The 17644-nt window shown below is 36.7% G+C and overlaps 1 protein-coding gene across 8 annotated transcripts in view; it reads left to right on the top strand.

The window, feature by feature from the left end:
* FAM13A (family with sequence similarity 13 member A) overlaps window positions 1-17644 on the top strand; it is a 368559-nt gene that overhangs the window by 44399 nt on the left and 306516 nt on the right. For 6 of the 8 annotated variants that reach the window (XM_073891947.1, XM_073891945.1, XM_073891948.1 and 3 more), the window contains exons 2-3: window positions 8439-8628; window positions 15732-15941. In XM_073891947.1, the coding sequence (XP_073748048.1) occupies window positions 8472-8628; window positions 15732-15941 (367 nt within the window). In that variant the 5' untranslated portion in view covers window positions 8439-8471. Of the gene's footprint in view, window positions 1-8438; window positions 8629-15731; window positions 15942-17644 lie in introns of those variants that run through there. The other 2 variants (XM_073891950.1, XM_073891949.1) reach the window with 2 other exon arrangements.

Below are 17644 nucleotides of genomic sequence, written 5' to 3'. Positions count from 1 at the left end.
TTCATACATTTTAGATATTAACCTCTTTTCAGATATGATTTGCAAATATCTTCTCTCATTAATTAGGTTGCTTTTTTATTTTGTTAATGGTTTCCTTTGCTGTGCAGAAGCTTTTTAGTTTGGTGTAGTCCCACTTACTTATTTTTGCTTTTGTTGCCTTTGCTTTTGGTATCAAATCCAAACAAATTATTGCCAAGAGTGATGTCAAGGAGCTTAGTGCCTATGTTTTCTCCTAGGAGTTTTATGGTTTCAGGTTTTATGTTCAAGCCTTTAATCCATTTTGAGTTAATTTTTGTGCATTGTATAAAATAGTGGTCTAGTTTCATTCTTTTGCATGTGACTGTCTAGTTTTTCCAGCATCACTTATTGAAGAAACTGTCCTTTCCCATTGTATATTCTTGGCTCCTTTGTTGTAAATTAATTCACCAAATATGTGTAGATTTATTTCTGGGCTCTCTAGTCTATTAGATTGATCTATGTGTTTTTAATAGTGTCAATACCACACTATTTTGATTACTATAGCTTTGTAATATAGCTTTCTTCTTCCTCAAGATTGCTTTGGTTATTTGGGCCTTTTGTAGTTGCATACAAATTTTAGAATTATTTTATTTCCATGAAAAATGCTATTGGAATTTTGATAGGGATTGCATTGAATCTGTAGATTGCTTTGGGTAGTATGGACACTTTAACAACATCCTTCTGATACATGAGCATGGGTTATCTTTATATTCATTTGTGTCAACTTTATCCTTTCTAAAGATAGAATGTTTCATGTACTTTGTTGAATTCATTACCCATGGATTCTAGCTTAAGAACCATTATTTAGATTTACAAAGCATGTAGATATTGATAGATGCTACAACATGTTTGCCTAAGGATAACTAATAAGATACCCCTAACCTGCTTTGATTTTTAAAATTAATGAACTAAATTTGGAAAAAACTGATTTATAGAATGCTTCTTATTTTCTTAACAATAAATGTTCAATAAATGTTGAAATTCTGACAGCGTTATTTGAAACTGGATTTTCCCCGTTTCATGTAAAAAAAAAATGTCTATAGATAAGTATTCTGAGTGAACTCTATGATGTTACCAAGGTGCAAGTCCCCCCCTTTTTTTTCTACTTTACTGTACGAGAGCTTAGCTTCTAGTTTCTGGATTGCTACATAGTCACAGGGCTACCAGGCCTCATACCTGTGATCTCAGCAGGGAACAAGGATATGGGGATCAGAATGGGTTGTCCTCCCATTTAATAAAAGGAGTTTTTTTGGGTGGTCCTAACAATTTCCATTTACATCTCATTGGCCAAACTTAGGTATATGGCCATCCATATCTGCAAGGAAGGTGGTATATTTTAACTGGGTACTTTGTTCCTCCTCCTATCAAACAAAATCAGAGTTCTGTTAATGGGGAAGAAGAAAAAAATGACCCATTAGTAAGCAATTACAAACTCTGCTTCAGTGTCTTTTCAAAGAATTGGTTACCCCAAAGAAATTCTTAACATTTTTCATCACTGACTCTCTTCTGGTTATGTGATAGGTAAACTTGAACATGCATTCTTATTAAACTTTCATAACACTTTAAAGTAGGTGGCGTTACTGCATTTATTAGATGAAGACCCAATCTTGGTGTAGATGGAAAATTTTTATAAGATGAAGACCCAGTCTTGGGGTAGATGAAATATTTTATAAGCTCAACAGGCTGAAAGTGATGATGATTTGGCTGCAGTACTTGCCCTCCCGGTGACCCCTAAGTTGACTCAGCTGTTAATAGCTGGACAGAGACCATGGGTCATTCTTATTGTTGCCTTTGCCCCTCTCCAAAGCTGCACATTTGACCAGAGGCTGGCATTCCTATTGAGAATACACAAGTCAGTGGCAAAACAGGTTTTCAAACCCAGGTACCCTAATTTCCAATGGAGTGCCTTCCCAGTGATCCAAACCTATCCAAGTTAATATGATTCTCTAGGTCTCTGTGTAGGAATAATCCCACAATTATTATTTTTTTAATTGGAATTTGAAGAGAATATGTTCCTCTCCCTCCTAATTGTGCTGTCAAAATGGTGTTACTTTTTGTTAGTAGGGAGTCTCTTTGAGAGGTTCCTATTTTTCCCAATTTTTATCAATAAAAAAACCCAAGCATTCATAAAAGTTAAAAGGATAGTAAAATGAACATTTCATATATTGTCCACTCAAATTAAAAAATTTGCTTTCTACTCTATGCCCACTCTTTCTCTGTGTGTATATACATGGCATATATATAAATATATACATATACATGAATATACTTTATATTCAATTTTAAAGTATTTGAAGACTTGACACCATACCCCTGCTTTAGCATGCACCTCATAAGAATAAGGAACACTCTACAGGTGAGATAAATTAGAACTAGAACTTACACAATGTTGTTATACTTAAAAACATTTATAGAAAATTCATCTAATATGCAACACATACTTCGATTTCCCCAATTGTCTCAGAGACAAGGCTTTTTTTAAACCAAGAACCAATCAAGATTCATATATTACATTTAAAGTTTGTGTATTTTAATTCCTTTTAAATCTAGAATCAGTCTTTCCTTCATGATACTGATATTTTGAAGAGTCCAGGCCAGTTTGTTAGAATATCCCTCATTTTGGGTTTGTCTAGATTGACTGTTTTCTCATGGTCTCTTCCACTTTATTCTTTTAGCTGTTGTATTTCCTGTAGACTATCAGTTAGATTTAGAGGCTAGATTTGCATCAGTTTAAACATTTCTGGCAAGAATACTTTGTAAATGAGGTGTTCTGCATGTTACATTACATCAGGAGAACATAATGTCAAGTCTTCTCATGATAAATGATGATAAATTTGATTTTTTTTTTAGATAAAGTGAATATACCCAGATATCAATTGTAAGGGCAGTTTTTTTCCCTTGCAAAAACTGTGATCTTTGATGCTGTGAAGAGCCTGTTCTCCATCAGCTTTTCACGTGACATTTTAGTGTCTTGATAATCCTTGTTTGGGTCATTTGTTAAATGATTTGTGGAAGCTGGAGATTTTTTGATTCTGCTATTTTTCCTACATTTGGCTGCAGGATTTTCTGCATGGAGGACCTTTACTAAAATCCCCTTCTCTTCCAAATCTCTTTTTTATTTACACAGTATATTATAATTACTTACAGTTGTTGTTACTCCTGGTGGTCTACCTATTCCAGATTTGGCCATAGGAGCCCGTTTAATCTGGCCCACAGGTCTTCTTGACACATCCCATTAGTCCTTGACCATTTCCTCGCTTTCTGGAACAAGAAGTCTCAGGTTTATCTTGCGCTTTCCTTGCACTCTTTTTATTTGGTGGTGGAGTGGCTTGCTACTCTCCACATTCCTGGTTAAATGTATTAGTTCTAGTCCCAATTCCAGAGAGTTTTAAGGCTCGCAGTTCTGAATTTAACTGGCAATGTAATCTGATTGTTCTTCAAAGTACCTTAAAATGCTGGTACTTAAATTCTTGGAGGATTGCCTTAAGGAAATACAAGCTATTGATTTCAGTAGTCACAAATTGATTTTTGTATTAAGCTCTGAAGACAAAGAGCTGCATGTAGTGTTGTCTTTCTTGGGCCTATGTAGAACCACCAATATTAAAGGTTCTTTAAGAGCCCAAGTGCCAGAGCCAGAGCACCTGGGGGTTATACTCTATAAAACTTACTAGTTGTGTAAACTTAGGCAAGTTCCTTTTTCTTTGTGCCTTAGTTTACTTGTCCCGGTGGGAATAGTAAACATGCCTACTGATAAGGTTGTTTTAAAATTTAGAGATGTTAATTTTAAAGTACTTACAACAGAGCTGGCACAAATCAGCACCCAGTAAATGTTAGCTATTAAAAAACTCAAGGCTTCTGAAACTCATCCCATTTACAAGATTGATGGAAGTATTCTCTTTTCAGGTTTTAACAGCAGAAATATTGATGTTGCTTCTGAGCATATCTGACTTTAAGGTGACCAAGAAACTTGTAAATAATCCTATTTTCCTGTTTCACAAAAATAGGACTTTTCTCATTTCTAACAAGGGCAGTGGACTGCGCAGCGTATGCTTTTTGTTCTCACCACATCTTTTGTGGAGGCAGAATTAAGCATCTGCCCTCTGGAGTCAGATTGCCTTAGTGTGACTCTTGGCTGCACCACATCCTTGATGCAACCTAGAGCGCATTACTCAGATCCTCTGTGCCTCTGTAAAATGGGGATCACAGAAGGCTCTTCCTTCCTAGTATTTCTTTTCTGGGGTTTAACAAGTGAAACCATCTGAAGTATCTGAAGCCATGACATAGTCAGCTGACTTCATATAAGTCAGCCATCATTATCCTTCTGATTATATCTCTTCTAAAGTCCTGGTTTTCTATATGCTCTGATTATTATTTTATTTTTTTCAAAGGACTTTTATCAGTTGTGTGTGTGTGTGTGTGTGTGTGTGTGTGTCTGTCTGTCTGTCTATCTGTCTATCTGTCTATCTCAGAACAGAAATGGATTCTGGCTACCTTAAGCCCAAAGAAACTTCAGTAGCAAGTTACGGAGTGGATCACCACATGAAAGAACAGTTGAAACACCAATGTCAGGGCGGCTCAAGAACCATAGTAGCTCCAACAATGCAGGTGGCAAGAGTTAATCTAATGGTTAATTAATGGCTTGTGGGAACACTGCAGCTGGAACCAGTTAGCTCCAGCCTTTTTCTGTGCTTGTGACCATCCACTCAAGCGTCAGTGGCCTGCAAGAGAGAAGGGTCTGATGTACCTGGTAGGGAGCCTGAGGACAGTTCTTGTGAAAGGGTGGTCCTTTTCAGTGGCAGTCCCTACGACGTTATTAACAACAAGGGTATAGTCATTCCCCAAAAGACAGGATATGTTACTAGAAGAAAAAGGGGAAGTGGAGATGAGGTGACCCCAAACCAACAAATACTTGATGAATGGGAATATACACAAAGCAAAGTTTAAAGAGTTAAGTTTGACTCAAAATATCTCAATTAGTCATTTTTAGCTTATTTTAAATCAAGGTAAGATATATGTTTGAAAAGGTAAAATTACATAGATATTGACATAAAGAAGTAATGATATATCATTGTCTAAGAGTAGAAAATAATTTCAGTTTAAGTAGAATTAATCATAAATGACTTTATTTCTACAGTTATTTTTCCATGACTAAAGGACTATTGAATATTTATTACTTACCAGAGGGGTCATTATATTTGCTGTAAGCTGCTGTATATTTTTTTTTAATAATTTAGCTATAGGGGCACCTGAGTGGCTCAGTTGTTTGGGCGGCTGCCTTCGGCTCTGGTCGTGGTCCCGGAGTCCTGGGATCGAGTCCCGCATCGGGCTCCCTGCTCGGTGGAGGGCCTGCTTCTCCCTCCCTCTCTCTCTGCCTGCCTCTCTGCCTGCTTGTGCTATCTCTCTGTCAAATAAATAAATAAAATCTTTAAAAAAAATAATTTAGGTATAAACTACTGAAGTAGTATAGTAGTTTAGGTGGTAACATCTCATTGCTTCCTGCTAGCTGATTTCTTCATTAACCAGGCTAGACTTTTATATTTGTGGTCACTGACAAATTCATTGTGATGACTCAGGAAATAGTTGTTTTGTTTCATTGTGTTTTTTTAAACAATATTTATTTTTAAAATGTTAACCTGAATTACATTACCAGTTAAAAACAGAGGTTCTTTTATTATGATTACATATAAATTTTCTGTGTAGTGTGGCTCTAAATTGAGTAAACAGCTAATTTAATTTGTAGTCACTTCAAAGTCTATGAGGTCCATTGCCTGGCTCTTCCTTGAAAACTTTCTAATCCATAACACCAGGATTGCTTATCTACACTGTCTACTAACAGGAGACACAAACTGCTGTCTGCAATTCTGACTAAAGGACATAATGAAGATTAGGGGTGTTAGCAGAAAGACCACTAATTTAAACTCAAGCATTTCCAAGGAAACCTTGACTTTCTAATAATTTAGGGAATTCTGATATGTATATACAATATTGTTTTATCTTTATCATTCAGAAGTCATTCTTATATATTTTAGGAGATTAGAGATATATAGAGGATAATTAGATCATCAGACTACCAACCAAACATGTCTTGACCATGATGCCTTCTAAAAAAGCAAACTTTAGGGGCGCCTGGGTGGCTTAGTCGTTAAGCATCTGCCTTCGGCTCAGGTCATGGTCCCAGTGTCCTGGGATCGAGCCCCACACTGGGCTCCCTGCTCAGCGGGAGGCCTGCTTCTCCCTCTCCCACTGCCCCCTGCTTGCGTTCCCTCGCTCTGTGTGTGTGTGTCTCTCTCTCTGTCAAATAAATAAATCTTAAAAAAGAAAAGGCAAACTTTATAGACACACATTGAGTATAGAAATAATTGTATCTCCATTTTTTGAAGAAGAAATCAGAATTATTTCCTGGAAGAATAATGATGATGATGATGGTTGTAATGATTTGTAACAATCCATAATCAGTGTGCCAAGTGTTCTTCTCATTCCTTTATGTATGTGAATTCATTGCAGTCTCCTATATCCATCCACATGAGAGAGGAACTCTTAGTATCACTGTTTCACAGATAGGGAAATAGGCACACAGAAGTCAAGTGACTTGTCCAAGGTTCACAGCTAATTAGAGCAGAATGAAACTTGAAACAAGAAGCCTGGTTCTGTGCTCCAAAACACTATGCTGTATTGTCCCTGTAAGAAGATAAAACAAAAGTAAGATAAAATGTGTAGGATTTAACCTTATATTGTCAGCTGTTTTTAGTGCTACATTTTGAGAGTATTTTCAACGTATCATTTATACTGGTTACTTTTTGGCTTCTTGCTCACCAGATACACCTGGTTGACTGAAATTTCTCCTATGTTCAGTTGGAAGGAGATTGATAGGTTTTTAACCCCCACTAAAAATTATTAGCTATTATAAATTTTGCTTAATTCATAATTTCCATAGCAACAGATCATAGTTACTGCCCATACTACTACTCTGTAGTTACTAACACTATGATAATACTATATATTATCATAAATAATATCTATAGATACTATAGGTAAAATAATAGTAGATACTAAATCTGTATTGTAACTTTACATTTGCTGAATTTTCACTAGAAAAATCTGGCTTTTAAATATGACCTACCAAAATATGTAAACATCTCAATGGAAGTTGGTGTGATTCTGTAGATTATAAGATTCAAAATCAAGTTGAGAATACAGGGACCATACTCAAAATCAAGATTGTAGAATTAACTTTGTCATTTTCTCAGGTCATATATAGAGTTGATTGTAGTGTGTTACTATAATTACATACAAACTGCACTAGGACTTAAATATAAATCTAACTTTAAGAAGAGGAACATGGACCTAGAGGAGGATGAAACCTATCAGTTCTGTGACTTTTGCTAAATTACTTAACTCTGATCTTTGTTTCCTCAATTCTAAACTGGAGGTAAGGTGTCTACTTTTAGATGGTAATAGCTACATGAGTTTGTACTTACAATATTTACACTTCAGTTGGTTGCTACATTCATTCTCAAAGAGTGAAAGTTTCCCCCAATCCACTGCCTCTGTCCCCAGATAAAATGGTTTGTATTTTTCCAGCTTCTCAGTGTTTAGACTCATAAATACATAACATGTATATAGTACACATGCTTCAAAAAGAAAATCCCTCATTTAGTTATAAAAGATAAATTTTAATATGGTTTAATGTAGTACTTCCTTGGGGTACAAATTTCTATTAAAAGGAAGAAACATTTGTGTGGATTTTTCATTGTGATAATTTGAATTAAATATAAGCTGCACTTTTTACTTATAATATGTACAATCTTGTGAAAATGTTTAAATTGTGACTACATGAAATGTTGCTGTTTCAGAGATAGAATATTTTGAACTTCAGTGAGAATTGAACTGATTTTATGTGCCAAAATAGTGATGAGATATTCACAGATGTAATTAAATCAGAGAAACCAATGTTCACTCTACTTAAATATATTTTTTCTAAGACTCCAAATTAAAGCTACCTTAAAATGGCATCTAGATACATTTTCATCTTCAGAAACCTCTTGTTCTAGGATCTGCATGGAGTTTCAGATCTTATAAATGTTTTCTTTTCCTGTTAACCAGGTACTTCTGAGTCACACCCCTTGGTTACTGTAATAATCTATCTTAGATACTGAAGTGTATTGCTCCCTCCCTTAGCTACAGTTAAGTTGTGGCTTTAGGTTTCTCATTTTTCATTCTTTTAACTATTCTATCAGTATGTGCCATTCATGACACTGAGCAACCTGTGAGAGATGTTAATAGTTTTGACTTGAGTGGAAGTAAAAACTAGTAAAGACCACTCCTACGGGTCTCCAGATGCCTACATTTCAATTCAGGTAACCATGCAACCTCCTGTGGTAAATATGACTGACTGCTCTTTTTTCTTATGTTTTTTTAAGCAAAGTAAAGCAGCGGTTCGGCTGAAAGAAGACATGAAAAAGATAGTGGCAGTGCCACTAAATGAGCAGAGGAATTCAACCTATAAGAAGTTATTTGGAGTCAGCCTCCAAGACCTTCAGCAGCAGGGGCTCACGGAGAACGGCATTCCAGCTATAGTGGGGACTATCGTGGAGTACTTGGTGAAGCATGGTAAGTCGTGGTTTCACTCTGTTTTGCTTACCGTTCCTGCATACAAGAAGGTTTCTGTGTGACCTACTTCACGATGTGTTAGAATATTCCCTAAAACACCTTAAGTAGAATATCAAATTATGTAATATACCTTTTCTTTTAAAAAGGACATTAAGAGCACTATTACTGTGTAATGTTATTTTGACACTACTGTTCAGTTTACCACGGGCCAATTTAATCATTGAAGTTTCTAGTTTGGAATGATTCCTAGTTTTGAGTTCTAAAATACACTGTTCCAGGGCGCCTCGGTGGCTCAGTTGGTTAAGCATCTGCCTTGGGCTCAGGTCATGATCCCAGGGTCCTGGGATCAAGTCCTGAATTGGGCTCCTTGCTCAGTGGGGAGCCTGCTTCTCCCTCTGCATCACTGTCGTTCTCCCTGCTCATGCATGTGTGCGTGCGCACTCTTTCTCTCTCTCAAATAAATCTTAAAAATAAAATACATGTTCTAACAATAGTGACTTCTCTTGATTCATTAAATTCCAACTGAGAGTAATGTTTAGTGTAACAACACTTTTGGCGTATCTTTTTCAGCTGAGTTCAATCCTGAACTTACTGGATGCCTTGATTGGTTTCATAAACTCGGTGGGGATACTAAAAAAAAAAGTATGGTATAGCGCCTATTATGGGGGTCATTTGCTTTTGAAGTGATACAATTAAGCATGTAAAACAATTGGAGAATAACACAGTTCATTGAATGATAAAAAGATAAATCTCTGTTATTGAGAGCTACTTTACAGCTTTTTTTAATGATTTTAATTAAAATGGGTCTTAAAAACCTGGATAAGTAGAGAGAAAATTCTTCCATATCCCCTATATTCATGTTGTTCAAACTAGGGCAATATGATAGGAAAACCCCAAACTACATAATAAATATCAGTAAACTTTAGCAGGTTTGGGAAGGAAATCTTGTGAGGGAAAAGCTTGGAATTTTCATTGTTTTCTATAGGGAAACAACATTTCTACACAAAAGACTCATTGCAGAATAGGGTTTAAAATTAGGAATTTTTAAAGGGAGAACTTGAGACTTCAGAGGCATTCTGTACTTTGTGCAGTTTGTTTCCTTATCTTCCCATGATTACGAGTCCATTCCCCCCCTGCCCCCCACTAAGAACAATCCTTTATTGGAAATACGTGAGAAGCACAGTGCATCTGTTACTCTGTAGGAATGTGAGTCAGCTTGTGACAGGAAGGGTATGGCACGTAGTTCAGCCCTCAGAAGGTCAGGTGTTTTGTGTTAACTGAAAAAGCAACTATTTGCTCAGGTTCCTAGGTATGTAGATGACAAAATGATATTTTGTTCTGAAAACTGAAGAGCCAGTCTTGCACTCTTACTTCATAGGAGATATCCCCGTATCTTTAGAGGATGATAAGCTGCAGACAGGAAAGATTCTTAGAGAATAGCTCTGGGTTTATTCAAATACATTAAACAGGTTAAACAAAAAAGGTGTGGTATACAGAATGGCAGGAAGATGGGACGTTGGCCTATAGGATCTTGAAGCCACATCAAATTGTTAGAGCTTTAAAGGACTCAGAAACATTCAGTATTGAGTAAAACTGTATCCTGATTTAGATATAAATGGATCTCTAGGTAATTCATTTAATCTCTTAAATAGGGTTGTTCAGTAGTATTCATTTGGATACCAAAGTGTGACTACCTAAAATATTTTGGTTTTGTTATAGTCAGTGTTCTAATCTTTTACCTAATAATGACTAATAGCCTCTTGGGGTTACTCTTATGTAAAATCATTTTCATTTTTAAGTTTTAAAAAATTAGGGGTGCCTGGGTGGCTCAGTCATTAAGCGTCTGCCTTCGGCTCAGGTCATGATCCAGGGTCCTGGGATCGAGCCCTGCATCGGGCTCCCTGCTCCGCGGGAAGCCTGCTTCTCCCTCTGCCACTCCCCCTGCTTGTGTTCCCTCTCTCGCTGTCTCTCTCTCTCTCTGTCAAATAAATAAAATCTTAAAAAAAAAAATTATTGACTAGTTAGTATCTTTATGTGGTGCAAGATACTGGATATGCACTGAAAAATCTTTCCCTCCAAAACCTGTCCCCCGATTATTCATTTCCCCTCCCAAAACATTACTTTACCGGTGTCTGATACAGTCTTACCAAGATAATTTATGAATATATATAATCATATATGCATATGTTCTTTTTTCCCCTTGAATATAAAACAGCATTTCACAGTTACAAAATCTTTTTAAAAAGTCATTTAGCAGTATTTGTGGAGATCTTTCCATATTGCATAAAAATCTTTACCCATGTGATCCTTTTTTCCCTTACACACTGACTATATACATGTATCATTTCTTTAAGCAGTCACATGCTGATGAATACTGAGTTGTAGGTAGTCTTCTGCGATCTGTAAGCAATGATTCAGTGACCAGCCTTTCACACGGTTCATTTCAAGCACTGTGGTTTTATCTGTAGCCCTGGGTCAAGGATATGTGCATTTATAATCAATTCTGCAGGAGTTGAACCAGTTAAATTCACAACATCATTCTATGAACTTTTTGGCAAAATCTGAGTTAGGTATTGGTTTTCTTCTGTCTCTTCTTACCCATACTTATCGTTTAGTCAGGTATATTCAGGTAATGCGAACTAAATATTTTCATGGGCTAAATCAGTCCTTCTTAACTAGAGATGTAAAATAGAAAATCAGTTATCCTTAACTAGAAATGTGAAGTAGAATCAGTAGTGGAATCTTTTCAGAATACCTATCCATTGGTGATATTTCAGACCAACGGAATCAGATTGAATCTTGGCTTGGCAAGTTAAGGTGGGTAGGGCACCTATCCTGTATTTTGAAAGGCTGTGTAGTTAATTACTGTGGAGACAACTAGAAGTTCCGTACTATGTCTGAAACTATCATGTTAATAAACCAAAAACTTTGTGTAAGTCTGAAGGGTGGAATGAAGTTTGTGGGAGAGATACATCAATTAGTTTCATTAATTATTTTGTATTTTTTTAAGTCAACAAGTATTTATTGTGCCTCTCCTTATTGTGCACCTACTGTGCACAATCCAGTAGGCCCTCTGTCAGGTATCAGAGGTAGGGATGATTGGTCATATTATTTAACCCTAGGTAGTTACATTAAACATTAAAGTATGATCACAGTCCATGTAGACCTTTAACGACTTGAGGGAAAACTCTACATTATGAAAGAATTTTAGGACAGAAAGGGTTAAGACAATATGAAGGTCTTTTAAAAAGACTTTGAACTTATTTTCCTAAAAAAGAAGGAAAAATATGTAATTTTTCCCATTTGAAGGAAAATCTTACAAGTTATAATCTAGATCATCTTTATACTGTTTTAAAAATCTTGCTGACAGTGTTACTGGATTCCTTCTCTTTAGAGTGAAGATCCTATGGGATATACCATTTTAATAGTGTAGAGCTCTCCACTTACCACCAGGTGTCAGAATATGCTCATTTATTACTTTGAGTAATTACTACTTTCTGGGCCAAAGTGTGCCAGTTAAGCGAATTCTGACTTCTGGCATTTTCAGTTTCTAACAATGTATTCATACTGTTTTGAAATAAATCTTAATTGTGCAGGAAAGTGACTGTCAATGGGGTAGATGTTATTTCATTTATATAATTTTTTCATTTTTAAACCAATTATTAAGTTGCTGTTCTGTGTTGATTAACCTGTACCTCCTGAAGTCAAATATAAGAGAATCTCAGAAATATGCGAGAATAACTTCACAAAGCCTTCTAAGCATTTCCGTCCTCTGAACATTTCTTTTTCCTAAGAATTTGGAGTAGGAAAATTGAGAGATGACAGTCTGGTAAGCCTCATATGGGTATTGGATATATTATAAACTTGTAAGGGGCTTTAAAAAATTGTATGGGTTTTTTTCCCCCAAACTATAATACAGCCAGGGGGAAATTGCCCCTAGTTGAAAATCACTGGATATCATAAGAATTGTTTGGGTGAGATATATTTTTGAGGGAAGAGAGTTAAATAAATGGAATAGGGGCGAACAAACAGTCGAGAAGAAGCATGAACCTCAATGACTCCCATTTATACCTTATCTCTCTGCCAATAAAGGACAGTGGGATCAGGGACCTTCAAGGACCAAAGCCAGTTCTTAGAGCTAGGTAGTTATTTTGGAATAACTGGAAATATTTATTTGAGGGAAGGGTCCAAAAGCCTAGTTGGAAAAGAAAACCTAAGGTCAAAGCTAGAAAAACACTGTGAAATCAGGTCCATGAGGCGTTTGCTGGCCAAAAACAGGCTTAGGAGCTGGGTAGATATAGGACTGAGATGCAGAATTCTAAATTTTCATGATTTGGGCCTTGACCAGAGATGGGTGCCTTTTTTTGGGTGCTGTCTGTTGAAGGCAGTACACATTTCTGAAGTTACAGATAAAGCTTGTAGAATGGAGGAAATAGACCTTGAAAGCTTTAAAAATGAGTTAAACGGGAAGTCTCTCAATAACTGAGATTCTGCAGTATTAAAGGGAATGGCATCATGTTTGTTGCTGTGTAACAGATTGCCCCAAAACATAGTAGTTTAAAACAACAGTGTTTATCGTCTCATAGTTTCTGTGGGTCAGGAATCTGGGCACAATCTAGTTGTGTCTTCTATCTTAGGGTCCCTTATAAGGCTGCAGTCATAACAGTACTTGACTGGGGGAAGGTTCACTTCCAAGCTCATTCATGTGGTTGTTAGCAGGATTCAGTTCCTTGTGGGCTGTTGACCTGAGGGTCTCAGTTACTCACTAGTTACTCACTGACTGGTGTTCCAGAAACCACCCTCTGTTCCTTGCCACGTGGACCGCTCATAAGATAGCTAACCAAATAAAAAGCATCTGATTCATCAGAGTGAGCAAGCCTGCAAAGCCAGAGAGAAATAAACAAGTAGATGAACATCGATCTTGTATAGTCTAATCTCAAAAGCAAGATTAGAACCTAATCACATAATTTTGTTATATTCTCCTGGTTAGAAGCAAGGCACTAGATCCAGACCACATGCTAGGGGAAGGGATTACACATGAGTGTGGATACCAGGAGAATGGGGATCATTAGGGCCATTTGAGAAGCTGCCTACCACACACGCTGACTCTTATCTCCTTATCTGCCCTGGTCACACTGGTTGGTGAAATACTTTTAATATCCTCACTGGTTTCACAAACTTTTATCAAAATTGGAGCTAAAATTCTCATCAACTTTTGATATTCATGTTCTTCACATCCAAAGTTTATATGCAAACATCTTATCAGTCTACAAACTCCATAAGGATAATGGTAGTGTTTGAATTTTTTTTTTAAGTTTCTTAACACAGTGCCAGGTACTTATTACATATTTATTGAATTGAAGGGTTCATAAAATGTTTTATCAAATTACAAATTAAAATGAAATTAGCATTCTTCTTTTTCTTTAGAAAGAGCGTTACAATTAGCAGGTAAGAGAAAGAAGCAAAGGCTGATATAAACAAACCCCCCCCCATCTAAATAATTCTCATGGGCTTCAATGCCTATATCATTGCTGAATTTCACTATTAGGCTCTCAAAGGAAGAGTGGCTGGTTGAATCCTTGGGTTGCTCTTTACTAGAAAGATTGTTCCTTGTACCTTCAGCATGCCTCCACAAGCTGGCTGGCCGCCTTATATTGTGTTCTGTCTCCTTGAACCCAGCTGGGAATCATTACCTTTCCCCTAAACCAGCTACCATCCCTCATCCCCACTTCACCTTATCCTTTAACAGTGCTTTTTCCTGGATTCCTAGTTTTTAAACCTTACTAGTTTTTAAACCTTAAAATTACCTTTCAACTCTTCTTCCTTACTTCCTTTTTGTACTAAGTTACCCAAGCATCTTTTTTTCTCTGCTTTTCACCCTTCCCCCTGGAATCTCTGTCTTACTGTCTTAGGGTAGAATGTGGTTCCCTAAGGCAGGCTTTCTGCCCTCTCCATTCTCTTCTCAGCTAGCAGGATGTTCTTAATGCTTGATTATATTGTGTTCCCCCTTCCCCTTAACGCTCCCATGATAAAGTCTTCCCTTTTTGTTTTTAAGTAAGCTCCATGCCCAACATGGGGCTCAAACTCACGACCCTGAGATCAAGAGTTGCATACTCTACAGACTGAGCCCGCTGGGCACCCCAGGTCTTCACTGTTGAACTTGACATTTGTGGCCCTCTCCCATTTCTTCCATTTTATTACCCCATTGCTTTTGACCTAAACACTCCACATTTCCATGTGTTTATCTTCCTTTATGCTGCCTTGTCTCTGCCTCTTAATTCATATATTTGTTCCTCTTTGTTGGGGATAAATCAGGGTTTTATGTGACCTGCTACTTAACCCTCTGGTGGCCCTTTTCAAGAAAAAGAATACAAAATTAAGAATAAGAATTAGGGACAAGCATTGGAAAGGGCCTAAATAAATGACAGGGCCCTGAGGCTTAAACTGCATTAGCTTCACAGTGCATCAGCCTGTCTTCCCATCGTCCCAATGCTTCAGTCAGAGATGGTGCAGAGCACCCAAAGGCACCTTTGTGGAGCCTTCTGTGCTGACCCCAGCCAACAGTAACATCCCCTGTCAACTGGCTGAAGGCAACGAACTTGTCTTATGCTACTTTTTTAATCTCATAGAGTCTTACCCTTGGAATTCAGTGATCACTAGAGAATATTTCTTAATTATTACAAATATAATCACATACAGTTAAGAAGTTCCCTACATACCTATTAGTTTTTCTTTTCAATAGTTTTCAAAATGCTGAGCCACTGTTGGAGCCCAGGGTAAGTTTCCTGTAATGTACTACAGATTATATGAATGCAGTTTCTTTGTAGAAGAATCTGTTTTATGTTTATATGTGTCCTAACCTTATTCTTCGAGGTCAGCTTTTAGAACAATCCTGTATGATCATTTTAGTTGATACATAGTAGGTGTGAAAATTGATTACTGTAGGAAAATGTTTTTTGCAAAATGTGAACATTTTCCAGAACTGGATAATCCTTTAGAAAATCCTGTAGTGAGATTTATTTATTTTGTGGTTACTGTTCTCTAGAGTTAGTGTCTGTGCGAGATCTCCGTTTATTTTCTACGTGTCTGCTCCCCTGCTCCAGGACTCACCCAGGAAGGCCTTTTTAGAGTGAATGGCAACGTGAAGGTGGTGGAACAGCTCCGATGCAAGTTCGAGAGTGGAGCCCCAGTGGAGCTTGGGAGAGACGGGGACGTCTGCTCAGCAGCCAGTCTGTTGAAGCTCTTCCTGAGGGAGCTGCCGGAGAGTGTGGTCACCTCCGCGTTGCACCCTCGATTCATTCAGCTCTTTCGGGGTTAGTGCGGTTAAATCCTTCTAGCACTTCAACCAGTTTTATTTTTCAGCTAAAAGTAAGCCTTTACATATTAAACACCTAAATTTTAAATATTAAGCTAAGCTTTTAAATATTAGTGGTCTCTCTATCACCACCATCTTTCTATTTTAGTTACTCTAGGGCCCCATTATCTACCCTAAAATAATACTAAACTGGTTATGAAATACCACTATTAAGTGTAATCTCTGAGACTGTTGGCAGATGAATACTTAATATTGAAAAGCCTTAATATTTGTGGGCCAGAGAAATTCTTTTCTGACTAGTGGCTCTCCTAGAAGGAGTGACAATAAGGCATTAAGTTGGAAGTATTAATTAAATTGTATTTGGTTAGTGACCTTTTGAGACTGAATGGTCAGTAGTGTGCTGTCTTTCTCTCACAAGCAAAACTGATTCCTAAAATAATTGTGTTCATTTTACACAACTGGAGGAAAATTGGTTTTTGATTGCATTATGAAGTGATTTTGAATGAAGAAACTTCACATTTAAAGGTAGTAATTATAGGCATGATCATTATTTAGTTCTCCCTCTCAAATATAGTAAGAGAAATGATTTAGTCTTGAAAAGCCATTTCTTTCCTGATTTGTGCCATGTTAGAGTGAAAAAGAGAACATATATTTTTAAGAGTGCTAATTGCCAGGTTAAAAAGGATGTTGCTTAAAACCACATTCCTTTAAAGCAGTGGTGTAATTATTCATATGTAGTAAGTATGCTAAAGAATGGGTAAGTGAGAAAGCCAACTACAACATTGTATGTTGTAGTCTACTGAAAAATAGTGATCAAATATGAAAGCAAAAATTGCAGAACCATTTGTTCGGGTGATCTAAGTGCTTTTAATAAAGATTTCCATATCGGTAAGTGATAGTAAGTGACCTATTTGAGGCTTGTTCATTAGAAACTGAACTTTTTCGTGTTTATATCTATGAGGATCTGAAGGAGGTAGCCATTGCTCCTTAACTGATTCTTCTAAGAATATTATTTTATCCTTGTCACGGAGATGTTAAATTTTAAGATAAATTTCTGAAAATCATTTTAAAATAATTGCTACAAAAGCTAGTTGAAGATTTAAATATGTCCTTCATACAAAATATTTAGTAATCAAATACTTAGTATTGCTAAGAATCTTTATTATTAATATGTCTTAATTTTAAGATACTAATATTGGGCGCCTGGGTGGCTCAGTTGGTTAAGCGACTGCCTTCGGCTCAGGTCATGATCCCGGAGTCCCGGGATCGAGTCCCGCATCGGGCTCCCGGCTCAGCGGGGAGCCTGCTTCCCCCTCTGACCCTCACCACTCTCATGCTGTTTCTCTCTATATATTTAACAAATAAATAAAATCTTTAAAAAAAAGATACTAATATTAATGATACTATATTAATATTTGTGAATACTTGTGAATTTTAAAAGGTTTTATCAGGTTTCTTAGAATAGCTTTCATTTGATAAAGGGAATGCAGTGTTTTATTTTTGTTACATTATAGTAATATTTTGTTATACTTTAGCTCTTCTTTGTAAATTATCTTCTCATTTATGACCTTTCTCCCTGGTAGCCAGAAAAACTGGTTTGCATCATCAAAAGCAAGTGGTATCATTCTAAAAGTAAAGCTGGTTATATACGCAACCTAAGGGGTTGTGTGATTATGCACAAATAACAAATTCTAAATGGGG

The sequence above is a fragment of the Callorhinus ursinus genome, unplaced genomic scaffold, assembly GCF_003265705.2.
Source record: "Callorhinus ursinus isolate GAN/ISIS: 27379988/994484 unplaced genomic scaffold, GSC_fseal_2.0 scaffold4, whole genome shotgun sequence".
Classification (NCBI taxonomy): domain Eukaryota; kingdom Metazoa; phylum Chordata; class Mammalia; order Carnivora; family Otariidae; genus Callorhinus; species Callorhinus ursinus.
Note: the sequence above shows the minus strand (reverse complement) of the source record. Positions and strands in the feature narration are given on the sequence as shown.